General features: G+C 38.5%; 2 protein-coding genes across 3 annotated transcripts in view; both read right to left on the bottom strand.

The window, feature by feature from the left end:
• Nucleotides 1–27919, bottom strand: part of AstA (allatostatin A) — a 149523-nt gene that overhangs the window by 37065 nt on the left and 84539 nt on the right. The gene's annotated exons all lie outside the window — the stretch shown is intronic.
• Nucleotides 16712–17995, bottom strand: LOC135717605 (lipase 3-like). The gene is made up of 3 exons (XM_065239731.1): nucleotides 17912–17995; nucleotides 17311–17847; nucleotides 16712–17254 (listed from the first exon to the last, which is right to left on the bottom strand). Exons 1-3 carry the CDS (start codon nucleotides 17993–17995, stop codon nucleotides 16712–16714), a joined length of 1164 nt encoding a protein of 387 aa, XP_065095803.1.

Raw genomic sequence — 27919 nt, 5'->3', positions numbered from 1 at the left:
AAACATGTACATTGTACGAAATAGAACGCGAAGGCACACGAAACATTCGTGGGTAAATAAAATTGTCTATTTAGGAAATCAATAAAACTTTATTGAATATCTTCATCATTTTCATTGAGTGCATTTTCAACTAGGAAGATAATTCAAATCAAAGATGGTTTGAGCTTTACCAGTATTGCCGAAAACCTTGCTTCTTGGCCGATGGCACGTTCCAGGAATTTGATAATTTTTCCCATCCTACGAGAATGATGTAGCCGGTAGCCTTCAAAATACCCGAACCTTCTTCAAATGCGCCATCATTTCATGTCAAAATCCATCGCATCTTCGCAGGGGCAATTGAACTCCATATAGTAGTTGGAAATCACGTAAACGTTTTGTTTCGACATGATGGCCTCTTACAAATTTATAAACATTCGCTTTTCTTAACTATATTAAAAATCTCACTCACAAATAATAACAAGTTCATTCTCATATTGTACCACAAACGAATCCAGTTCGTACATCAAAGAATAGTTTCGTAATATTCACGAATGTCGCGTGTGCAATAGCTTGTATGCACGAATATTTTTCGTAGGTGCACAAATTGTTGCACGAATTATTTTCGTATGCATTGCATACGTCCGTACGAATTACCGTTCTTGTATTGTACGAATCATGCGTAATGTTGAATTGAGCCTAGTGACGAATGTTGCTTTATTAACGAAAAATTTGTTTTATCAACGAAATCAGTTTTTACGAAATGAGTGTGAATAAATTAACGAAAATATATTTTCAGTGCAGAAGGCACACACAGTAGCGAGAGGGTTAGTAACGCTGCTAAAATACTCGAACGATACTAAAGGGAGGAAAATCGTAGCCTTAAACTAAAAATTGAGAAGTAATCAGGCGTCCATGCAGACCAGTTGAGTGTAACATGCAGTGCAAATAGAATACAACCCCCCCTGTGGGGTTTGGGCCCTCGTACCTCGTATCGTAAATAAAACGGTCTCATACGGCTAATAGTAAATGATCCTCGATCGTCCGTCAGGGACGATTCCCTCAGACCGGTGGCCTTATTTGCCAAGGAGGGTCCCGTCTCGGCTCGACCAAGGTGGCCTTGCCACGGTCAGCCGATGTTGTCAATGACGCTTGCCAGCAACGCCTGCTGAGCCGTATGTGGCTGATGTTTTGCCCCCAGAACCGCCATTCTCCCAAAGCAGCAACAACATTGTTTTCAGCTCGCGCTGCAAGTTTCCGGCCACATGGTAGTGCAGGAGCAGTCGTGTATGCCAACGCCAGCGTCGCAACGTCGATGTAGATTCTACTGCAACAGGGAGTACCGTAATAGCTTCCCGCTTACACGCCACACAAATATGTGAAAGCCCACACCCACACGCCACAGAAAAGCGCAAATAAATGGTTTTAGAAAATGTGAATATTCCTGTGTTTTCATACTTTGTCCGCGTAGTCCGAATACCGAGTAACATTCCGGCCCTGCAACACAGTTCAGGGGTCTCATGCTACTGAACTAATTACCAGGGAATGTTTGGTCATGCCATAGTCACAATAGGTAGATATGCCTTTGCTACTTTTCAAAAAAGCCTAAAATTAAGTAGCATCTAAGGCACATGTTGAGTTGTGACTATGTTGCCCATTCAAATATGCATTTTAGTTATCCTTCAGTATGTTGTTTATTTGAGCAATATGGAAACATCTCAAAACATTAAATACAGCAAAAAAGCCACAAATTAAAAAAAAAACATTTGACAAACAAAAAGACATTTTGAAAATGATAAAGTCTTAAATTAAACAGATGCGAAGGAGTATTTCTGATCGATTGGTGCTAAAATTATTGAAATTGGTCCAGGAACAGCTGAGTTATTAACGTTCAAATCTTTCATAATTTTGTTACATATTCCATTATCGGTTTCCACAAAGTGTACCCCCGTATGGAAATCACAGACGTAGCCCTACGTCAAAAGGAAAGAATATCAAACGTTCCGTTTTCTTACCTAAACCTTTTTGTATAGTGCATTATAGATTTTTGTATTGTAGAAGCAGCAGTTCCATTATGGAAGAATGAAAAATTTCATACGGCTATTGAATACTCAGTGTTCACAGACTCGCATCGGTCACGCCCAAGCGTTGTTGATTTTGAATTAGTTTATGATTTTAAAAATGCAAATGTTCCTGAATTTAAGAACAGACTGAATAACATAAGTTGGCAAAACCTTTTAAAAGATGAAAACAACATGGACAAGGCTGTTGACATATTTTATACTAACTTATACAATATTATTGAAGAATTCGTTCCTAAAAGACAAAAGAGAATAGTGAACAGCACCAAATATCCTGTGTGGTATACACAAGAAATCAGAAATATTAAAAACAGGAAGCAAAAAGCACACAAGGCGTATAAAAAGTTTAAAACGTCACAAAATTTAGAAAAATACGTTGAAATTTGCGGAGCACTTGAGGCAGAAATATCGTCAGCATATGAGAATTACAATTCAAGAGTAGAGAACAATATAAAATCAGATCCCAAAACGTTCTTTAACTTCGCGAACGAAAAAATGAAGTCATGTACATTCCCATCACGCATGCAGTTTGAAGAGTGTGATAGCACTGATAGTGAGGATATTTGTAACCTATTTGCTCGTTTTTTCCAAAACACATATAAGAAATCCAGTAATGCTCTCGATTTGAACTATTTTTCTTACCTACATGAAGGGGAAAATGACGTATCAGTTAAAAATATCACTGTTAAAGAAATTTTTATGACTTTTGAAAGTCTCGATGCTGGCAAAGGACCTGGTCCTGATGAAATACCTCCATTTTTGTTGAAAAAAATAGCAACAAGTTTTGTTAAACCATTGTTTTGGCTTTACAATTTATCTCTCAAAACAGGTGATTTTCCAAAAATTTGGAAGAAATCATTTTTAGTTCCAATATTTAAATCTGGCAAACGGTCAGATATTAAAAACTATAGAGGTATTGCAATTATGTCATGCATTCCTAAAATGTTTGAAGCAATTGTTAACCAGAAAATATTTAACCAGGTTAAGCATCGCATTTCAAATAATCAACATGGTTTTTTTAAAGGTCGGTCAACGTCTACTAATCTGTTGGAATTTGTAAACTTTTCTATTGAAGCAATGGATAGAGGTAATACCGTTGAAACCTTATACACTGACTTTAGTAAGGCTTTTGACAGAGTAGACATTCCCTTACTTCTTTTTAAATTAAAACGTTTAGGTATGACAAGTACACTTTTAAAATGGATTGGATCATACTTGACAGAAAGAACACAGATGGTCCGCTTTAAAGGAAAAATATCTTCGCCAGTTAATGTTACCTCGGGAGTTCCACAGGGATCTCATTTAGGTCCTTTATTATTTATTTTATTTGTGGATGACGTGAAGTTTGTGTTAAATCGTTTAAATGTGCTCATATATGCTGACGATATGAAACTGTACATGGAAATCTTTGACAATTCTGATTTGCTACATTTTAAAAATGAAATTGATGTTTTCTACAACTGGTGCGTTAAAAGTCTGCTGGATATTAATGTTAAAAAATGCAATATTATATCATATTCCAGAAAAAACACTACTCTAGATTTTACATGTACTCTAGGAAACCAGCTGGTTGTAAGGTGCGATAAAATTAGGGACTTAGGAGTAATTCTTGACTCGAAGTTGACATTTGTAGATCATGTGAATACCACAATTTACAAAGCAAATAATATGTTGGGATTCATAAAAAGATTTAGTTATCATTTTAAAGACCCATATACCATCAAAACACTTTATATAGCTTACGTGAGATCAATTCTCGAATACTGCAGTGTGGTTTGGGCTCCATACCATGAAACTTATATAAATCGTATGGAATCAGTTCAAAAACAGTTTTTGTTATTTGCTCTTAGGAAACTAGGCTGGACCTCTTTTCCCCTTCCTTCTTATGAGTCCCGTTGCATGTTGATAAACATTGAAACACTTAAGAAACGAAGAGAAATTTCCATGATTTCCTTTGTCAATGATATTATCTCACAACGCGTAAATTCAGAAAAAATATTAGCAAGATTAAATTTTTACGTACCATCACGCTTGTTAAGAACTCGAAATGTATTTCAACTGTCACCTCACAGAACGAATTATGGTAAAAATGGACCAATTAATAGAATGATGAGAGTGTATAATAATTATTGTGAGCATATAGATCTAACGATGTCTAAAGATACAGTAAGGAGAACACTAACTGCTAGGATTTCATCTCGTTAAGTTTAAAACAATTTTTATTTTTTAGATATTTGTATATGCAGTCTACATTTGCTGACAATTTCAAATAAAACGTATGTTTTAAAATAGCATGTAAGGCAACAGCACTATTGTAAAACGGTCTACACTGATTGACGACAAATAAATTATAGACAGCCAACCAAAATCATGACATCTTTGCATAGATTATCTCACACTCACACAAAACTTCCTCAATCGATTTCGGAAGTGCCTTTAATTGAGTGCAGACATCCTACAACTACAACAACTTCAGAACTACTTTCACCAACTATCAAGTAGATTGATAAACATTCCCTTTCGACGACAGCATAACGAGCTGATAATCCCCTGTCGTACAATAAAAACCCTCTATCACCAACATTGCTGTTCAGCGACGACCACAGTCTGCAGAACTGTTCTCCGTTCGTTGCCATCCATCGAACAACAGATATGCCGAGAAGATTTCCGCGAAAGTATGCAACAGCGAAAATGCAATAAAAATGCAAAACTTGCAGCTCAGTCAACCCTTCCTGCCCTGTCCCACATTCCACGTGGACGCGAGATTGTGGCTTGTAGGTATGCAATCCACGCCGGCGACAGTTTTCAAGCTCGATTTAATCTGTGCAGCTGCTCGGGAAGACAGACGCGGTAGAAGACATATTGTTTACATTTTCTTCCCATTTTTTTTCTGATAAGGAAGTAGTAACAACAACGTGCATCATGTTTCTGCACGATAAATCCTTGATATGGAAGAGATGCAATATTGGCGTGACATCGTTGCACGCTACACGATAGAAATTAATACGGAAATTCTATATGCCACGACACCAAAAGAGGTCACAATTTGCAGACGATGACGCAATGCAACGGTGGGAAACAGTTGTAGCGATGATCTGTTTTGGTTTGCTCTTATTTTATAAGCTGCGGAAAAAGCTTTCCACATAATCTGTTTTTCATAAACAAATTTCGGACGTGGGAAATGGAGCACGTAGATTCTTTTGTCGTGCGGGGAGCTTTAGTTAAAGTAAAATTTCTAGTCTGGGCCCTGTACATTGAACCCATCAACACATGAGCTGGAACCAACGGTGGTGTTGGAGTTTCCAGAGAATAGAAGAATCAGAGATTTTACGCTTCAGAAAATTTCAGAGATCTCGGTTGGGATTGACTGAGATCTTAAAAATTTGCAATGTTCTAACGTTTCAAAAATTTGTTTCATTCCAAGATTTGGAATGTTTAAATTGACTTAATCCTTTAAATTATCGAAGTATAAGACAATTGATTTATTTTAACCTACTCGCACCGTTGCAGAAATTTCTAATATGATCCATATTATAGGATATTGAATTTCATAAAACAATTGCAGTTTCACGTTCAGTACGGTTTTTTGTCATTGTTGCACATTAATCATTATCATGGTTGGAATCTCGAAAAATTCCCATGTCTAGACAAACTCTGCCGAACATTGGGGGATTTTTTTCTGGAAAAATCTCTTCACTCTGCTATTCTCGTGTTCTCCTTCTGAAATTCTCACATAATTACCACAGACAAAAGGACGTAGCACTTCATTCTGAACCATCGTTCACGCATTTAACGATTGATTTGAATATTATCATTTTCGCGAACTGCCCACTTCTGCGTGAAGTGAGCGATTTACATAGTTTAAGATGCTAATTTCAAATAACAGACTAAAGTGGTAATTTTTATACGATAGATGAGGAGAAGAAAGTATAGAGTTATTAGTTCCGTTATAGTACGGCAGTGTGAAAACCCGAAAACCCGTGATCAACCCGATTCGTGCCTTCCTCAAAGTTGTCCTTAATCGGTTTCTACTTTCTACAGAGCAAAAAAATCTGAATTTTAATTGTGATGTAAACATTCATTCACGTAAACTTGTGTTTCATTTCACGCAAACAAGCAACTTGTAAGCAATATCGTTAACAAATATGGGCTCTTGTTTACAACAATTGCAAAATTTCATGGAATGTCTCAGAACTTTACACGATTTATAATGTAAACCTAGATGATATGTGCCACTTCATTTATGTGCATTATATTAAACATACACAGTTCGAAAAAGTAGTGTAAATTTCGCTTATTTTGGCATTCTGAACCAACGCCTTATTCGATTTTGCTCTGATGTGTCTATATTCCTCTCGGCTACAACCCTTGATTTTCAAGATTTTTAAAAATTTCATCTTTTAGAAGAGATTACCAAATAAGCTGTTCGTGATCTTAGAACGTCAATTTGAAGGTTTTTTAATTTAAATTCTTATAGGTGTACCCGCATTTTGTTTTTGTTATAGTAACTATAGTAAACTGGTTGATTACCGGCAGGTATTGAAATTGTCAAGTAATCATCCTCCGAATAGCGCGGGGGTGGAACCATTTTCCCATCGCTATTTCTCAGTTGTCCTCTAACCAATCAAACAGAAATGTCATGAGTTAATAAATCCTTTGGAAATCCTCCTGTCGAGCTAGACGAAAATAGAATGCCCACACGTAAAACTCCGTCAAGCATTTAAACAGCGGAGGAACAAAAGAGACGACAAATTATCTGGGCCTCAATTGTTTACATCGCATTGTGTATTATCTTCATGGCGATGAAAAACTATCCAAAATTAAGTGCTTCTCCCTCCACTCCGAGGTTCAGCCCAATAATCCAAATTTGAGTGAATCACATATAGTAGTTTAACACCAGCAAAAATACTTACAATTGAAATTTACTCAAAAGTAACTTATTGGGCTGAACTATATCGTTGGGTCGAAACTCTTGTTCCTTTTTTGACAACAATAAAGAGTGCAAGTGCAAGTGCTGAACTCTATATATTAAGTAGCTCAAATTTTGGGTGGTATTTTTTCTCCGTGTTTTTTTAATTATTATTATTATAGTGACTTTAACGTTCATGGGTCATTCGTGACTTGTCCGGGTGAGATTTGAACTCGTGACTTTGGCGTGAGAGGTATGGATGCTAACCACCGGCGTAGCAAACATCAGTCTGTACGTGAAACATGGTGAACATTTCCTTATCCTTTCACTCCTATGAAAATCCCATAATATTCTGTCAATCTTTGCGTGAAAAGACGGCGGCTGGCTGGTACCATAGTGACAAAGTCCGTTAGATTCCATGCACAGATTGTCAGATGCTTATGGAATTTTACCATGAGTAAAGGGTTGCAGAGCCGCCATCAACGTCAATGCTTACTGAGCATACAACCATATAATATATTGTTTGCATTTCTTTCGTAAGGGTCAATGTCGCATACGTAAACAATTACTTTTTGCGTGAATTTCTTGATAATGAAAACTCACTCAAGTAAACCACCACAATGATTTGTGTAGAGAAAGAGTCCTCCAATCCGATAAAATTGGTGGCTTACATGGATTGATTTTGACAAACGAGAAATTTACGAAAGAAGCCATTATTTATGTTTTCGACATTGGTCGTTATGAACGCTCAGTGTCAATATCACGAAAATTTTATTTTGACATATCGATGTCCAACTATGCCAGTTATACCACTGAGGCAAACCAAAAAATAGGTAAACTTTGAGTCTCAGCTATTTTGAAAGAAATTTCACATATCAAGAACAACATGTGAAAAGGGCATACAAGCTTTTTGTAAACAAATCTTCTTATGCCCTTTTCTCGCCACCCATATGACATCAACGCAAACCATTAACATTCGCGGGTAGGGGAAGCTTTCCCCTTCCCGATGATGTTGTTGGTTTGCGTGGACGACCCTCGGTTGGCGAGAAAAGGGCTTACAATGGTTTGTTTACAAAAAGCTTGTATGCCATTTTCACATGTGGCTCTTGATATGTTATGTGGTAGGGGAGACGCTCCTATTGTTGCGGTACACTAGAAGCGTTAGGTTCCTATAGTTGTGCATGGAGACTCAATACACAACTATAGGAACCTAACGCTCCTAACGTACCGCAACTATAGGAGTGTTTACCCTAACGGAACTAATACGTCCGTCCTTTATGCAAGCCGTCTCCCAAGCGCATGAGTTTGTACATGTGTAAATTTGAACATTGTACTTGAGTACAAATGGGCTTGTTCATATGCGAACATAGCAAGTGGAGAACAAGTGCGTGCAAAACATTCGTGTACTTTACACACATGTTGTACCGTGAAGAACTGAAAACATTTGAGTGCTCATTCGAACCCGAGAAATGGTAGACTCTGAGCCTGGAGTCGATTTTATCCGTTGATTCGGTTAAAACTTCTGAATAGTTCATCGGAGGCGTATGTTTGGTGGTGTGACTCTGCCAGAAAGGAGTCCGTGGAATGAAAAGCAATTTAAGGTTCATCGAAGAAATTGGATATGTAATCAACAGTTAGCAGAATATGCACTACTAATGAGGGAAATGTCCCATGAACTTAGAATGTGCCCCACCCAAGCAACACAAATTCATAGAATTATGTTGATTAAAGTTCTTTATAACCTAATCTAGTCATATAAACGTTATATAAACTGTTATAGAACATTTATGCAGTGGGCTTTAACGGAAAATTGTGTAGATGTACAGCAGGGTTACTTCCACTCACTTGCTATAAAAATATGTTTTTCTGAATTATTTTTTTTTTGTTTATCAATTTATTTGATTAGGCTCAACCGAATTAACTTTACAGAGCCGAGGATTCTTGGTCACTATACAATACATCTTAAAACTATAGTCAAAAGGTACAACACAATAAACACTTTATCTTCCGCTATCCAAAAAGCCTCCTCCATCAGAGCTGGAGCCGCTTCCAGTAGTTTCATTGTATGGCGAATTGTTGTACGCCAACGAGGGTCAGAGCTCGTCCATTGCAGCAATGGACGCAAAACGTGGTCAGCACTCACACACTCATCACGAAACGGTTGCTTTCCAAAGTCGACGACGCATCGACCGAAAGAACTGCTGATGAAGAACAATGAGGAGGACCACACAATGGTTGCTGCCGAGAAAACAGACGATCGCGTAGCACACATCGAGAGTGGCCTGCTTTTGTCGACAGCCGAGTGAACACTGATTTTTCGGAATTATGTAATCATGAAATATTATAGTGCTAATTTGTACTTGTAAGTTACAAGAAGAGGTCATGAAGTATATGTTTGACACATACAATATGTCAATATTGCTTTCAGTGCATCACAATCAGTGATTTTACGACTCGTGAGCGCTCACTCTGAGTGAACGCTCACGAATCATAAGATCGCTGATTGTGATGCGCTCAAAGCGAAATTGGCAGGTTTTATGAGTCAAACACATACTTTACACCCTCTTCCTGTTACTTACAAGTGTAACATAGCATTATAACATCTAATGATTGCATAATTCCGAAAAATATTTTTTATAGCAAGTGAGTGAAAGCAACCCTGATGTACAGATTACTTTGTAGAAGAGCAGCAAAATTCATAGAACTTCAGGGAACTTTGTAGAACAAATTATGAATTATGAATTATGAAGCTCACCGACTTCACTGAAATTAGCAGAATACTTTTGAAGTTCGCAAGAATTTCCCAGAAATTCACGCAAGGGTTCGCAAATTTCCGTGAAGCTCACAGACTTTCTCTCTAGATAATAAAGCTATGTCCATTTAGAATCCGGAATAATAAAATCATCTGTATCTCGGTAACGGATTGACGTACAAATAAAGTTAATACATACAACAAAGGTAATTCACTGGAAATTAGGTAATTAGGAAAAAATAACAATACAAATCATTTATCTTCGTTCCTAATGAAAATTCGAACTTTCTTCTTTATTCCTCCCATCAAAAGCTGCACACCTCCAGAGTTAACTTCCTTGGCACATTTATTCCACATTTGGTCATCTGAATCGCGTCTCGAGCCGTTTTTCCACTTTTCTTAAGCTTCCGCTTCATTATTGCCCAAAATCTCTCAATGGGCCGGAACTGCGGGCAATTGGATGGATTTCTGTTTTTATCGATGAAATCTACGTTATTATCGCGGTACTACTGGATGACTTCCCGGCTGTAGTGGCAACTCGCCAAATCCGGCCAAAACTTCACGGGACCTTTATGGGCTTTAATGAAAGGTAGTACGCGGTTTTTGAGGCATTCTTCCATGTACAGCTTCGAGTCCATCGTCTTATTCGACACGAACATTTTGGTCTTTGCTCCGCAGCTGCATATCCATTGCCAAATCACAGTTTTTTGGCAAATTTGTCCATAAAAGCAAACTTAAACTTCGCAGGAACATCTCCTCGTGTCGTCGCCATGTAGAGTTTTTGGGCAGGAAGCTGTCCTAAATCCATTTTGACGTAGGTTTCATCGTCGATGAGCAGGCATCCTTGGTACTTCGTCAAAACTTGCTGGTAAAATTTCCGAGCTCGAGTTTTAGTGACGAAACTTTGCTTCAACGTTCTGTTTGGTTGCTTGCTGGCTCGATAAGAACGAAACGAATTCTTCGAACGGTACTGCGAGCAGCAGCATATTTCTGTGTGATTTCATTATCTAATAGCCCAGGGTTTGCTCTGACAGTTCACAACACCTTCTGGTTCAGCTTGCGGTCATTTGTTCCACTACGACGCTTACCTTGAGGCACTCGATCCACGCTTTTTCGCTCCCTGAAACGTTTGCGCACATCATACACGGTTGATTTGGTGATTTTCAACATTTTTGCGATTTTTATTGCGGACCACGTTGGATTATCAACGTGGGTGTGCAGAAATTTTTCTCTTCTCTCGGCTTCCATCTGGAATAATTTTTGACTCACTGCACGAAACACCGTGAAATTTATACCACAGAAAGTGGGTGCCTAGGTAAACAAACCGCCGTAAAATAATTCTTGCAGCGGTCACTTTCCGTGCCGCTGCAACACAATAAGTGATTCCGGATTCTAACTGGACAGAACTTTAAGGTGATCTCTTGTAGAGTCCACAAATGCCCGCCACGTAGGCCATACATGCACTTCCACTTCGAATTTTCAATTACACAAATCTCGGAAATCGGTGCCCCATTTCACCTGAAATTGCTACTTCATGTATGCTGCATGGCAGCAAACGTGGAGTAGCAATTTGAATGTTGCACGTGTCGTAGAAGCTGATATGTATACTCTTAAAGTTTCGAAGTGGTTCCGAGAATAAGGATGTCACAGTGATTCACCTTAAAAGTTTTCCGAATTTTCCAAAACTTTCCAGCAGTTTATTAAAATTTTCAGACGTTTTCGGAATATTCCTGAAGTTCCCTGAAGTTCGCTGAATTTTCCTGAAGTTACCAGAATTTTTCTGAAAGTAGTAGAATTTTCTTGAAGTTCACTGAACTTTCATGTAGGTCTCTGACTTTTTCTTAATTCTACAACATTTCCCTAGTGATTTAGAATTTCCTGGGAAATAAATAAGTTAAATTGTTCTAGAATAATTTGAAAATTTGCAGTCTTCCTTAAATTTTGACGAAGTTGTTAGAAATATACAGACTTCTCTGGTATTTTCAGAGATTTCCTGAAGTTTAAAGAATTTTCCTGGAATAATCAGAATTTACAGGTATTTTCCTGAAGTTTTCAGGTTTTCAGAACTTTCCAAAAGTATGCTGGACTTTCCTTAAGCTCGCAGAATTTCATTCGAATTAATGAAAGTTTTCTGAATTTTCCAAAACTTTGCAGAAGTTAATTAAAAAATTCAGAAGTTTTTGGAATATTCCGGAAGCTCCCGGATGTTCACTGAATTTTCCTGAAGTTATCTGATTTTTTCTGAAATTTGTTAAATTTTCTTGACGTTCACAGAACTTTCATGTTTGAACTTTACTTAATTCCACAATATTTTCGTGAAATCTTAGAATTTCATTGCAGTTTTTCAGAAGTGAGCTGACCTTTTTTGAAGTTTGCAAGATATTCCTGATGTTTGAAGCTTTTAAAACTTTCTTGTAACTGTGCACTGTACTATAGAATACGCACAGATTTTTTTTTCAAATAAATTGTTCTAGAATGCTTTTGAAGTTTGCAGTCTGCCTTGAATTTTGAAGATTTTTTTAAAAATCTACAGACTTTCCTGAATCTCGTAGAATTTTTCTGAAGTTCATAGACTTCCCTAAAGATAAATTTTCGCATGTTTGTAGAACGTTCCGGTAGTTCAGTGAAATTTGTAAAAGTTCAGAAAACTTAACTGTAAGTCTTATTCGACTTTTGTAGAAGTTAAGCAAACTCTAGATATGTTCGTGGAACTCCGTTGAAATTCAAGGATTTTTCTTTAACTTCAGGGTACTTCGTAAAACTTCTTGAACTTTGAAAAAGTTCAAGGAACATCGTAGAAAATTTGGAATCTTCGTAGAAATTTGGAAACATTGTAACAATTCTGGAAACTACGTAAAAGTGGGAACTTTGTTCAAATTTGAGGAATATTGAAGAAATTGAAGAAACATTGTTTAATTTGGAGATCCTCATAAAAGTTCTGGTATCTTTAAATTTGAAGGCACTTTATTGAATTTAATGGACATGATTTAGTTCAGGAAATTTCATACCTGTTCTAAAAACTTTGCGGAACTTCAGGGAGCTTTGCAGATAATCAACGAGAAACGTAGAAATGCAGCATGCTTCATATAATTGCAGCAAAATTCGTTGTAGTTTAGTGAACTTTGTGAAAGTTTGGCTATTTACGTAACAATTTGAGGAACTTCGCTATACTTCATAAAACTAACAGATTTTTATAAAAGTTCAGAGAACAGAGAGACAGTTTGACAATCTTTGTTGAACTTCAGCATAGTTCGTAGAAGTTCAGGCAAATTTCGTAGAGGCTCAGAGAATAGTTCAGCAAACTTGGTGGAACTTCAGGGATTTTCTTATCAGATTAAGCAACTTCCCAGTAGTTTGTCAGAGATATAACTAAAAACTAATAAAACAATTGGAGCTTGGAAGATGTTCAGGGAACTTTGTGGAAGTTGAGGAAAATTTGTAAAAGTTAAGGGAAGTTTTTAGATGTTTGGGGAACATTGCATTTTATAGGATATTTGTACAAGTTCAGGTAGGTAGGCAGAAATTCAGTAAACTACTTGGAAATTCCCACAAGTTCAGGGGACTCCGTAAAGGCTAAGGAACCTTCGGATAAGCTCAATGGATTGGAGATAAGCTCAGAATAAACTTTGTGGAAGTACTGGAACCTTCGTGAAAGATATTCGATACAATATCAATAAAGTACTCTAAATATTTTTCAAGACTTCAGGTGAATTATTATGAAGATCTGTAAATGTTCAGCTCACTTTCAGCTCAGCATCCATCAGTTGTATCTCTCGGTTTCGATCGCTATCGACAGTTTGTTTACTCGATTAAGTGATTTTTTGGAGCGTTTTAGATCTTTGCCAGCAACTCGATCGCTTTTGTCATTGCCCTTGAAAGCAAATAATTTGAATAGTGGTGTTGAAATTAAGAATACTGTCAAGATTTCTGTCGGGAATGGAAATGCGAAACACACCATGGGTAAAAATGTTAATTTTGTGAATACACTGGATGCGGATCATTTGAACGGGATGGGACAGGACGGCTGAGAAAAAATCACTCTTCATAAAGTTTAAGACTGAAGAATCGATGCTCCACACATAGACGTTTAATTCGGATGATTTATATGAAATGGAATGGCAGTAGATGTACGCATGTCGCAAACAGGGGATTATGTTCCATATATGAGAGTCGTTGGTGCTAGGTAAATACGGTAAAACTACAGCCCATAATGCACCCCTAGGGTAAAATGCCCACTTATAGAAAAACAACGATAACTTTTCCTCAGATGAATTTTCCCGGGAACAGATTGTGTTTGTTTTTAACTGGAGGTTTTACAAATAATTCCTGATCACGTTTAACCGTTGGATGGAATGCTATTCAGCCCAAAAAGATAACTTGAATGCAATCAACAAACCAAAATAGAAAACAAATATATCTATTATTTTCCTTCTTACCACGTTCTCTTCTAATTTATTATTATTAAATTACATATTTTTAAATAAATTACCGCAAGTCTCGAACTCGAGTCCTCCTCTTTGAAACCGAGATATATACCACTGCTCTATGTGAATGAAGTGGAATATCATATGATTTTACTCGATGTTTTGATTTCATTCATAAACATGGTTTTCAGAGTAGCCAGATCTACTTTCAAGTTCCGTAAAAACTATTTTAGAACTTCAAAGTCTCTGCATAGTTCATGTAGAACCTTATCTGAACTTTAAAGTTGCTTAAAAGTTCATACGGAACTTATTGTGAACTTGCATCGTTTGACATTTGACAGCTTGTTTTGTTTTCCGCAGAAGTTTTCAGTAACCTTGAAAAGTACGAAACAATTTGACTTAATTGCAGACAATAATTTACCTGTTTTGAGACTTGTTTTATTCAGAAAATCTTCAAGGTATGGTAGTGGAACGCAAACCGCAATGAGATTTATTAATAAACAAAATATTTTTACTTACAGAAATACCATTCGCCGTAGTAGAAACATTGAACGCTCGAGACTGTAAGGAGCTTTCGGTCGTTTCAGATCAATGCTTGCGGAAATTAAAAAGTGGACAGAACAAGATAAATTGATCCGTGACGAAAAAAGCTGCTAGAAATTGACATTTCTAAAGTTGCTTACAAGTTCAAGTCAAGGTTCAGTCGAACTTCTTTCGAACTTATCTAGAACTTTACGTGTACTTTAAAGTCTGAAAGAAGTTCAACATAGATTAATTGTGAACTTTCGCGCTGCTTAAAAGAACGGTTAGTTAAGATTGAACTTTGTGTTAGAGGTTCGAAACAAGTTCTTTATTCACTTTTTGTGAACTTCACAGTTCAAATGAACGGGAACAAGAAACTTCTGTTGAACTTTCAAGGTTCCAATAAATATTGGCGGTACTTTAAAGAGCATTAAGTTCTGTTTGTACGTGTAGTGCCTTGTTAATCAGCAAGAAAATTCCACGGAATTTGAACCAGATGTGAACTTTTGAGTTCGTTTCTCAAGTAAAATCCGAACTTTAGGTTGCTTGGGTTATTTGTGATGTAACATAAAGAAATGATCATTTGAAATACATAATGCCTTTGTATTCTCTACTTGTAGGTTATGGTTTGTCTCTATTATGCAGTGCATTTTACTACAATGTTGTGGTGTATTTTGTCCATTATTGACGTGTGTCTTGCTCAATGTTGTAGTGCATATTGCACCATGAATCAGGCGTTTTGCCTCGATATCATTTTTAAAATATCTTGAAAATCATGAAAGATCATCGTTTTGTAGTTCGAAATCACTCGATATCCGTAGAAAACATGGTAATGAACCATACACCATTATGTACTTTCTCCTTGATTTTAGCCTAAATAAATAAACGAAATAAAAAAAAAATCTGCAACTGCTCAAAAATTCAAATTTTGTGTGTAAAATGTTCTTCCAGGACGGCAGGTTGATCAGGAGGTTAGTTTAGGTTAGGTTAGGTTTATTTTTTAAAGAGACTTTCAGCCATTAGCTGGTTCTTCTCTTGATAAGGTTGATCAGGAAGTATTTAAAAGATCTCCAGCTGATGGAAGATTAGACCTCTTTAAGGTGATTCCTTGTAGAGTTCACAAATGGCCGCCACATAGGCTATTAATGCATAATCACCTCGAATGTTCAACTACACAAAACTCGGAAATTAGAGTTCCATTTCACCTGAAATTGCTGCTACATGTATGCTGCAGCACAGCAAACGTGGAGTAACAGTTTCATTGTAGTACGTATCGTGGAAGCTGATATTTGTGCACTTAAAGTTACGAAGTGGTAGCGAGAATAAGGATCTCACAGCGAACCACCTTAACGACTTCGGGTTGATTAAGTATTATTCTGAATATCGGTTTAAACATTTTAAATAACGTCTCTGAGATATTTTCACAAGATAGCTGATTACCCAAACAAAAATTTGAGCAGATTAAATGTTTCATAAGCCAATTTCTAGCAGAAGAAGCATATTTTTACCTGAATAAGGTCTTATTTAGCTTTCAATGGTTGTTGACTTATTCAAAAGATCTTCAGCTGAAATCTTTACCTGAAGTTTCAATAAAGTCCTCTGGCTACATCGTTAGTAATAACTAATTTTACACGAGACGGAATCCATTTTTGACATAAAGGATGAGCTGTAAGCAAACGTTTTATGTAAGATGAAGTGTTCCGCGACACGGCTCAATCGAAATGACGTCTGAGAAAATGTGGTCATAAATGAAAAACTTAAAAAACTACAATAGCAAAAAGCGCGCATTTTTGATATTTTTGAGCTTGAGTTGGACTAAATGATTGGGACTAGCAAACATCTTTAAAGTTCCATGAATAATAAACCAATTTTGATGAACGAACGGGGAAATTATTTAAGCTTTCGTATATTGGACCAAAAATTGCAGTGGCTACCGGACACTGGAGAAGTTCCGGGAGTTTAGAGGATATATTAAACGTGTAATTTTTCCGAGTAATTGACCGACAATAACATTCCTGGTAAGTTTGCAAAGCTAGGTATCATTCCATTATGTCTCGCTCATCGTCATAATACGAATGATCTCATTGTATACCTTGATAGCTGCATTGTCGAACAAGAAATCCAAGTGATTGAACTCCGGTACTGTTACGTGATAATCAAGCAAGATATTTTTCAGCTTTGTCTTCAACAACTCAACATCCTTCGGATCGACGAACCAGTCGTTATCGCTGTAGTACAAAGCAATGGGAGCCCTGATATTTTCCAGCTTGTACTCGGGAGAGCTCGTGGTATTATATCGCTCGAGGTTTCCAGCAGGCCCGTAGTCGTACTGTCGGAATTTTCCGCTCTGAATAATTTGACCATAGTGTTCGAACTGCTTCAGCGATGATCCGGCCGGAACGGTTTCCATGATTCTTCTTATTACCGATTGGTTGAGTTGCAACGAGCGCATCCCACTGGAGGAGTACATGATAATTAGGAACACTTCCGGTGGCATTGCGTCCGTCAGAGCCGCTCTGGTGGCTCCGAGAAAAGAGGAGTCATCATCATGGGCTAAAAGTACCCAGTTGCCCGTCATCTGCGATATTAGCTGTTGAGAAATGTTGCTTGTTAATATTTGAGCTTCAATTTAGTCGTTAATTATACTCGTATTTCCTTCATCCTCGGGATAAATGCTCGGCTCGGAGGCGAATAGGTGTGATTCATAAAACAGGTGGGCGCAAGTAGATGAGCGGTCTCGATCTTATCGCCATACTGAGGCATTATAGAGTTTAGGACAAAAAATGACGTTGTCCCTTGAGAATGGCCGATGTAGTGCAACTTGGTAAAGCCAGACACTCTCAGTACGTAGTTGATTAGTGCCGGGAGATCAAACACACCGATCTCGTGCCAACTGAAATCCCAAAATTTTTCACTTGCAACGTTGAGTTTCGTGTGTTTCCGGGAGAAGGTATTCCCTCGGCAGTTTGGCAGCCAGACATCGAAACGGGCGTCGAATATCCGCATCGCTAGCGATTGTTTTCCGTAGATGCACCATTCGGCAGATGAGTACAGCAAACCATGAACTATTAGAGCCGGTCGTCGTCCAGGGTTTGGCATTCGGAGAACGGTTAGAATGTAGCCATCGCTGGTAACTACCTTGTGACTTTCGACCGGGTAGCCATGGCGGGTTACGGTTTCCTCCTAGGAGTTTAGTTGATTTCTGCGTTAATCCATTATTGAACTCAGTTTTGCGAAGGTCACTTACAATCGTTATTCTGTGTGCTCTGATTACACCCAATTTTAAACAAATGCTGCATGACAGTAGCCAAACGACAAACATGCCATTCATGTTGAGTTAAACTGAACCAATCCGCGCGATGGGTGGCAATATTTAAATGGGAGTCATTACCATCGGTAACAGTTATAATCGCATTTATCGGACATCGGCATCTGAGATCAAACACACGGCTGCTGCTCGTATCGTAAAACAATGACAGGGAAAATTCATTCGCATTGTTGAATGGGACCAACAAGCATGGCTAATATGGCTGTTCGTGACCTGATGGGGACAGCAATGTAGTAAATCCGTGAAAATAGGGTACATGTGATGTTTAAGAGCAAATTGGCGGGCGGGCTCTTCTCCCCACTCATTGGGACATCCCCTCAAATATTGGCTTGTTCTTTATAGCGTTGTTGGGTTTTTATCATTGCGGGTCACGCGTAAGTGTCCCCGCTCACGGGTCTGCCCTCCGTTTTTGGCCCTTCATAGGGTGGTGAACTTAGTAAAATTGCGATCTTAAAATAAATCAAGTGGGGTAGATGTACTAATTACGGCTATAGTTTGTCAATCGAAATCAATTATTTTGTTCAATTGTTTGTTTGAATTCATATGACTCCATATATTATACCAAATAGTAAAGCTTAAAGTTTAATTATTAAGATAAACATATCAAATGTAAACGATCGATGGATAAAACTGAATTATAATTATGATAATGATGCTTATTCGAAGCACTGATAAAAAAAATCATTATTTTGTCCCACATCGTATATGTATGGTTGTAATTAATAAATTTTTAGTTTTCCGGTTTGTTTTCTTCGTTTTAGTCTTCTTCTTCGTGTTCCTGGATTCTAGCTTTCTTTTCTTCTTATTTTTTATACTTTGCGTCTTTTCGTGCAATCTTTTTTTGTCTGTTCAATCTCTTTTTGCTCTGCTCCTTTCTTCCGAATCGCTTCTAGACGTTCCCCATCTGTGAGAACGGGCGTAGGGGACAATTGTACATAACGCACCCCCTGGTCAGAACGCACCAGCTGACTTTCATTTGTTTTTTTTCATGGCTTTTTCGTAGCTGTTTTGATGTCTTATTAAGCAGCACTTCTTGCATAGCATCTGAACTCGAAATGCTGCATGATCAGTCCTAAAATTGGATCGAAAATGCCAGGTAAAACTCAATATAAAATGGAAAAGTGTGTTCTACCCCGGGGGTGCGTTATGCAACATTCTCCCCTATACTGAATTGAGTATTTCCGATGTTTTCCATTTCGACGAGGTGTGAGTGTAATTCTTAGTACATTGGATTGCCTAAGCTTAGGAGCGGCACAGCCTAGCGCCGTTGAATTATTTTGAAGATTTACCGATTCTACAGAGTTTTCTGTTGCATCTCAGGAATGAAATAATTATAAACATATAACATACATAATGCTCTTATACTGGAAATCACTTTTACCTACGAAGTGGTTCTCTTGCAGAAAAGAATCAGCTTGTGGTGTTACTGAAACAGATACAGAAGTCATAATAAATTATCCATTTTTCAAAAACTTGTACTCACTATCATTGATGGATGTGTCTTACTGCAAGAAACAACATAAAGCATTCATAGTTGGATGTGACGCAAATGCCCATCATACAGTGTGGTCCAGTTCAGACATCAACAGCAGAGGTGAGTGCCTTTTAGACTTTATCTCAAAACATGAAATAGATATATGCAACTTTTATAAACACAATTAGGCAAGAAGTTCTTGACTTAACACTATGTAGTCCAACGATTTCTGACAAAATCAAGAATTGGCACGTATCGGATGAAGTATCTTTGTCCGATCATAAGCAAATTATATTTGATTATGAAGTTAACCGACAAATCATTGAAACTATAAGAGATCCCAGGAAAACTAACTGGGAGCAATACAACTCAAAGCTTATAGTTGGAGTCAATAACTTGAGATGATGTTCAAAGACATGCAATGAACTTGAGAAAAATTCTCATCAGCATTCAAGCTTAATCCAACAAGTTTATTACGACAGCTGTCCTTCAAAGGAACGCTCTACGAATAGGGATGTACCTTGGTGGAATAAAACCTTAGAGAAACTTCGGAAGAAAACCCGGAAGCTATTTAACCGGGCGAAAATAACAAGACAATGGGATCAATACAGGGAAGCCCTCACATGTTATAATAAGGAAATCCAAAGATCTAAAAGGAAGGACTGGAGGCATACATGTGAAAACATTGAAAATACTCCAGTTGCTGCCAGATTGCAAAAAGTCCTTTCAAAAGATCATTCAAATGGCTTAGGAACTCTTGAAAATGAAGACGGCACTTTTACTAAGTCTGTGGAAGAAACATTTGAAATAATGATGAAAACACACTTTACATGTTCAATTACCAACATAAATGAAGACCAAAATACACGTGCAGCGCAAACTGGCTCTGGAAAAATCAGGACGGAAGTTCAGACACCAATGAATGAATCGACTGGGTTAGAGATTGCCAGGAAAGACGCTCGTAATCTGGCCAATAGAATTTTTACAGAAAATCGAGTCGAATGGGCGATTGATTCTTTTGCTCCTTTCAAATCACCAGGTAGGGACGGAATGTTTCCAGTACTACTTCAGAAAGGAAAAGAAACTTTGACGCCCATTCTAACAGGCTTGTTTAGAGCAAGCTTAAGATTAAGTTATATTCCGATAACTTGGCGTCAAGTAAAGGTTATATTTATTCCGAAGGCTAGTAAAAAGGATAAAACTTCTTCTAAATCCTTCAGGCCGATCAGTTTATCATCCATTATGCTAACAATAATGGAGAAAATAATAGATCAGCATATAAAATCAACGTACTTGATTATAATTCCTTTGAGTAAATATCAGTTTGCATATCAAGCTGGTAAATCAACAGTAACAGCTCTTCACACGCTTGTTACAAAACAAGAAAAATCTTTTGAATCAAAAGAAATGTCACTAGCAGCATTCATTGATATTGAAGGAGCATTTGATAATGCATCTTATAACTCCATGAAAAACAATATGTTGAAGCGTAGACTCGACAAAAGCATCGTTAAGTGGATTAATGAGATGCTTTCTAAAAGAGAAATCTCAGCAAATCTTAGAAGCTCATCCATAACAGTTAGAGCTGTAAAAGGTTGTCCTCAAGGAGGTGTGCTTTCACCTCTTTTATGGTCTTTAATTGTTGACGAACTTCTCAAAAACTTAGATGCAAATGGCTTCGAGATAATTGGCTTTGCTGATGACGTAGTCATAATAGTACGAGGAAAATTTGATAATATCATTTCAAATAGAATGCAAACTGCTTTAAATTATGTTTCGTCGTGGTGCGCTAAAGAAAGGTTGAATATAAACCCTTCTAAGACCACTATTGTACCGTTCACACGGAAAAGGAAATTTTCTATAAATAACTTAAAATTGAAAGAAACCTCTTTAGAACTTTCACGAACAGTCAAGTATCTGGGAGTCATTCTTGACAGTAAACTTAACTGAAATTCACATATAGAGCAGGTTGCTAATAAGGCAATACATGCTCTTTGGATAAGTAAAAAGTTTGCTGGCTGAAAACTAATGAAAAATCGGCTCAGAAGAAGCTGGGGAGACTGCAAAGACTAGCTACTCTCTCAATAACTGGTGCAATGAACAGCACACCGAGTATTTCACTAGATGCTCTACTTTATCTGACTCCGTTGTATCAATTTATCCAATTAGAAGCTGAAAGGAGCGCTTTAAGGATTCAACGAACTAAGTACTTCCTTGAAGGTGATCTTACAGGACACCTTAGCATTTTAAAAATGTTTGATATTGATTCTCTTGTATTAAAAAATGAAGACTGGATGGAGAAAAAAATATAATTTCGATCGTTTATGCAATGCAGCAAAATTTGATCGTAATGTTTGGGAAAGTGTGGGACCAAACATCCGTCCAGGTTCAACTGTTTTTTATACAGACGGTTCAAGATTGAACAACCGTGTGGGAGCAGGGGTAACTGGTCCAGAGATTGATATCTTAATATCCATGGGTTACTGGCCAACCGTGTTCCAAGCAGAAATTCAAGCAATTCTTGAATGCTCTGTAATATGCTTGCGCAGGAATTATAAACATTCGAATATCTGCATTATGTCTGATAGTCAAGCAGCATTAAATGCTTTAAAATCAGCAACATGCAATTCCAAACTCGTATGGGAATGTGCAATGTCACTTCAGAAATTGGCCTGTCAAAACCAAGTAAACTTATATTCCTGGCCACTGTTGAATTGAAGGGAATGAAAAAGCCGATACGTTAGCCAGGCTAGGATCATCTCAGCAATTCATAGGACCAGAACCATTCTGTGGAGTTTCTACTTGTTCTCTTAAAATGGAGATCAAGGAATGGAAAAAAATGAAAGTGGAGACCAATTGGAACAACTCTTCCATTGCTAGGCAGTCGAAACGGTTCATAATTCCGAACATTTCAAAGACTAGCAAAATTCTTGAATTATCAAAGAAAGATCTCAGTGTCTATACTGGTTTGATAACAGGACATTGTCCATGTAAATATCATTTGAAGCTAATAGGAAAACTTCAAGAGGATATGTGTCGATTCTGTGGTATAGAAAAGGAAGACTCTGAACACCAGCTATGCTCTTGTGCAGCAATCTTCAATAAAAGGCATATTTTTCTGGATAAGAGGCTGGCAGAACCCTTTGATGTTTGGAATGCAGATCCCATTAAAGTAGTACATTTCATTCGAAATGTAATACCTGGCTGGGAAAATGCTTTTGGTCAGTCTATGTCGGTCGCTTCACAAAATAGTGATATGACATAACTGATAAAGCAATATAAAAATGGGGAATATCACAATAGATCAAAGTAATGGTCACTGCGAGTGATGAATACACCCAACACGGAAAAAAAAATCATTGATGGCATCCCAATGTACGCTCAACAGTCGCATTTTCCACGGATTGCATTGTGATATACCGTGCCGATTCAAATTTCGGACACTTAAACTCGAATTTCGGACACTTTTAAAAGTTGATTATCTCGGTCGAATATGATCCACATGTCTTGTAAATTTTAAATTTTTTTGACTAGTGCCCTCCACGATCATCTAACATTATTACTTTGTTTCTAACTGGGTGTAATATTTAATTAAAAATGAAAGTGTCCGAAATTTGAATCGTCCGAAATTTGAATCGGAACGGTATGCATGTTCATTGGGTTCAGCCGGTTCAGCGCTTAACTCAATCAAAATAGATCCATCATAGCGATCATAGTAGGCGTCAACATTATCAATGTTTATGATCTGACATTCGTCATAGCGAATTCGTTTATTATCCCAGTAGTGCGAAACCCAACTTTTTGTCAGTGCGAACCTCAACCTGAGCCATGTTTAAAAACAAACGAACAAAGTGACGTTTGGCCGAAAACAAGCAGACCCGATCTTGATACCCGATCCAGGTTGGAACTGAATAACGAATTCGCTATTAGAAACAGTATCTGCAGGTATTCAAGGTGAAAAACTAGGATCTTCAAGTAACTCGATATTCTGTCTCTGTCTGCATCTAGATGAGTTAAGATTTCCATTCAAAGTGGATAAGTCATTGAATTTAACGTAAGGCCGGACAAATTCTCGATAGAAAAAACGAATAACGGGTTCTTCTCGTGCGAGTCTATTAATATCGCCTTCAATTTTTTTTCCATAGTATCGCTACCAATCAAGCCATAAGCTTCAATAATTTTATCAATAGGTCGTATGAATAAAAGCGTTTACTTTACTTTTCCCGTAAGAAAAGCACGGGAAAGTAAAGTAAACTCTTTTTATTCATACGGCCCAATGTTTTTTTTTTTTTTTTTTTTGATTATAGTCACTTTAACGCTCTTGGGTCATTCGTGACTTGTCCGGGGGTGAGATTTGAACTCGTGACTTTGGCGTGAGAGGTATGGATGCTAACCACTACGCCGGGGTCGCCCCTACCGAAACGGCCCAATGTGTATGTGCACTAGGATTGGGCGATCTCGGAACGATCTTTGCAAGATCGATCTTTTTCATCCTGATATCCGATTTTTGGATCGATTCTTTGTCCACGAAAAGATCGAAAAAATCGATTTTTTCTTACGATCTTTTCGATCTTTAAAAATAAATAGTCGTTCAATTTTTTAAGTGTAGTTACATCCAGAAAACGATTTACTCTCACCTCATACTGTGTGGTAAATTTAACGGACATAACGACAACATCAGCATCGCTCCCTATGTAATTAGCTGGATTAGGGTAGAGAACTACTTCGGCCTAAGCGCCCATTTTGAGCCTATCAAACAGAAAACATCAAATAAATCCATGATTTCGGCGTTAACAGGTAAACTATGCGATACTGGTACAAATGCTACCGAACAAAGTCAATAACGCGTGATATGAATGTTTGCACCCAATATTCTCAAATACAAATGAAGCGCTCCGACCGAATCAATCTTTATCTTCATGCGATAGGCCGAAGTGAATTCATTGGCCTTTCAATGGCGTTTCAATGCGTTAGACCGAGTTTGGCATCAAAAGGCAGTGTTATTCTTTTAAGAATATCTCAACAACTTGTTTCTCTTTATCAAATCTTACGGTACGTGCTCATTGCTCCTTGCCGACACATTTTGTCTACATGGAGAAACCGAATGATACATTTTGATTGATTAATCATTAATGATTCAAAACTACACAAAAATGGTATATAAGAGATGAACTAGCCGTAGGCTAAAAATCTCTCTAATAAAGAAAAAAAGAAAAAAAAAAAAAAAATGGTAAAAAATGTATTACTGAACTGAATTGGCACACACACGTGACGTGAGCAAGTGTGACGTTTATTTTCTCTTTGCTCATTGCTTTGCGCGCATTTTATTCAAAGAAAAATTTCTAGCCGGTGATTTAATTGAATTGAATGGAAATAATTTCCATAGCACCAAAGCAAATCGATTTAATCAGTGGATCGATTCTAGAGCCAAATATAAGATCGATGTGTCAAGATCGATCTTTCTCTGAGGATCGCCCAATCCTAATGCGCACATACTCAGAAGATGATGTGAATTAATCTGGAACTTCAGTCGAAATTGGCAACGGTTGTGGACTTCTGGGTGTTCAGATTCTGATAGGAGCGGTTCGTTTGTTGCTTGTGCAACTTTTAGTAATACAGGTTCTTGAAGAGAACTTGATAACAATCCATTTGTGATAAGCGTAAGTGCCGCGGCCAAGATTGGTAAGATTAATCGCGTGCAGTTTTCGTATATTTTGAAAGGTTTGCATGTTTGTAAAAGGTAACACGTCCCAGAATCTCCATGAACGCAGCCAGTAGGAGACACTTCCCTATAAAATGTAGGAGACACTTCCCTATAAAATGTAGGACTATGCCACTAGCTACTGCCAGAGGGGTCATTGCGTGGAGAATTCGTGGTATATACGACGGCTCAACGGCCATTCAGCAAGAGGCACAGTCATTAGCCTGGTGATCTTTGCAGACGATAACCGCAAGAAAGTTTTCTATTCAAGTGAAGCGAAGTACGGAGTGGAGTTAAACAGAGAGGAAGAATAGATGTAGTTGCAACGTACCGTTGAACATTCAGGACAACGCGGTTTCACCGTAAAGCTCACGGTGTACTGTTCATCGTTTGTAGGATCGAGCACACCAAACGCCGGTTGTGTGTCTGAATCGACGATCGCCAACCTTTTCCCCGTTAACTGTGTGCGCAACGAAACCAGGCAGCTTAACTGTTCTACGGGACCGTTGAAGCCTCGAATCCATCACTATACTCGAGGGGCGCACGGGACAGGTGAAAGAGTCCACTGAAAGCTGCAGCCGAAACACAAGCGAAGTGAGAAGAAGGGAGTCAAGGAGAACAGCCTCCCCAGGCCAACGAGGAGAAGCAGGACCAGCGGAAGATGTAAAACGTCGGCGAAGCGTCGGCAAGGCAGCGGCAGGTGAAGGGGCCCCGAAGACAGCGAAGATAAAAGTATCAGCGTAAGGTAGGAGTGTCGTATGCCCAATCTACAAAAAAGGGTGACAAATTGGATTGCTGCAACTACCGAGCGATCACACTGCTTAGCGCTGCCTACAAGGTACTCTCCCAAATTCTATGCCGCCGCCTGTCACCATTTGCAAGACAGTTCGTGGGGGAATACCATGCAGGATTCATGGGTACCCACGCTACCACGGACCAAATTTTCGCGATTCGTCTGGTTCTTCAGGAATGCCGTGAATACAACGTGCCCTCACATCATTTGTTCAGAGATTTGAAATCCGCATACGACACAATCGATCGAAATCAGCTATGGCAGGTTATGCACGAGTACGGATTTCCAGATAAAGTGACGCGATTGGTCAAGGCGACGATGGATCGAGTGATGTACGTTGTTCGAGTATCGGAGACACTCTCAAGTCCATTTTAATCTCGAAAGGGGATTACTGCAAGGTGATGGACTTTCATGTCTGCTATTCAACATCGCGTTAGAAGGTGTGATCAGAAGAGCAGGGATAGTTACGAGTGGCACGATCTTCAGAAAGTCCATTCAGCTTGTTGGCTTCGCCAATGGCACTGACATCATGGCGCGGCACTTTAAGACGATGGTGGAAACGTACATCAGACTGAAGGCTGAAGCTAGGTGGATTGGACTTGGCATCAACGCATCAAAGTCAAAATACATGAAAGAAAGAGGTTCTAGGGAAGACAATGTTAGTATCCCACCCCGAGTTCAGATTGACGGTGACAAAATCGAGGTGGTCGATGAGTTCGTATATTTGGGCTCACTGGTGACCGTCTAAAATGATACCAGCAGAGAAAATCAAAGACGCATTATGGCAGGGAATCGTGCCTGCTTTGGACTCCAGAGGACACTCCGGTCGAATAAAATTCGTCGCCACACAAAGTTGACTGTCTACAAGACGCTGATTAGACCGGTGGTCCTCTACGGCCACGAAACCTGGACTATGCTCGTGGAGGACCAACCTTGGTGTTTTCGAACGGAAGGTGTTGCGTACCATCTACGGTGGAGTACAGATGGAGGAGGCGAATGAACCACGAACTGCACCAGCTGCTGGAGAATCATTCATCGTCGCCTTTGCAAAAATTGGGTGACTATGGTGGGCTGGGCACGTCTTAAGAATGCCGCACGACGATCCAGTTAAATTGGTTCTAGAAAGCGACCCAACAGGATCAAGAAGAAGAGGCGCGCAGCGGGCAAGGTGGATCGACCAAGTAGAAGGCGACCTAAAGACCCTTCGCACACTACGAGGCGACTTCTTCGGACAGCAGAGGACAACAAGGCCAAAGCCTGATTGGTAAGGTAAGTAAGCAAGGTAGGAGTAGACCAGTAAGGAAGTGGGAGACTTCAGGTTTTAGACCGTCCGTGAAGCGGGAAGGAAGTGAGTGTTAACCAAAAGCGAAAAAGCGGGAGTTTTATCCGTAGTGAACGTAAGTGTTTTCTTGGTTCGCGGGATGGTCACGAGCGTGTGCCGACCCTGATGCTTGAAGACGGGGGTCTCATTATTGCTAATAGTAACACACCACTGGCACGTTACACATTGGTCGAAGATGGGGTTTTCGCTATGCACTTGGTCTAGTCAACTGAATTTGCATCAAAGGGCGGCAGACCACACGCTCGAAAGCCATTCTGAATTGTAGTGCTCTTGATTGCCCTTTCAACCACTGTCTGTTTTTATCATTTGCCATCACACGCAAGGAGTAGCGCTTCAACCCAGTGTATGTAGATGAATTGCGTTCGTTTTGAATATCTTCGCTGTGAAGTACAAGCGAAACGAACAAATGAGTTTATTATACATCAATGAATACGCGTTTGTTGATATTCACCACTGCTTGATTATCCAAACTAAAATTGTCAAAATCAGAAGCGATCCTAAAAGGCAAAATAATCAAATTCATTTTGGGCGAAATGATTTTTTTGAATATTGTCGACTCCAGAGCCTAAAACCATAGAGGTAACTCTAAGACCAGAAGGTCCCGAAGAAACGAGCTC

Source organism: Ochlerotatus camptorhynchus, unplaced genomic scaffold (assembly GCF_037179485.1).
Source record: "Ochlerotatus camptorhynchus isolate MF236.1 unplaced genomic scaffold, CSIRO-AGI_Acam_v1.1 ptg000062l, whole genome shotgun sequence".
NCBI classification, from domain to species: Eukaryota; Metazoa; Arthropoda; class Insecta; order Diptera; family Culicidae; genus Ochlerotatus; species Ochlerotatus camptorhynchus.
This window is presented reverse-complemented; position numbering and strand designations above follow the sequence as displayed.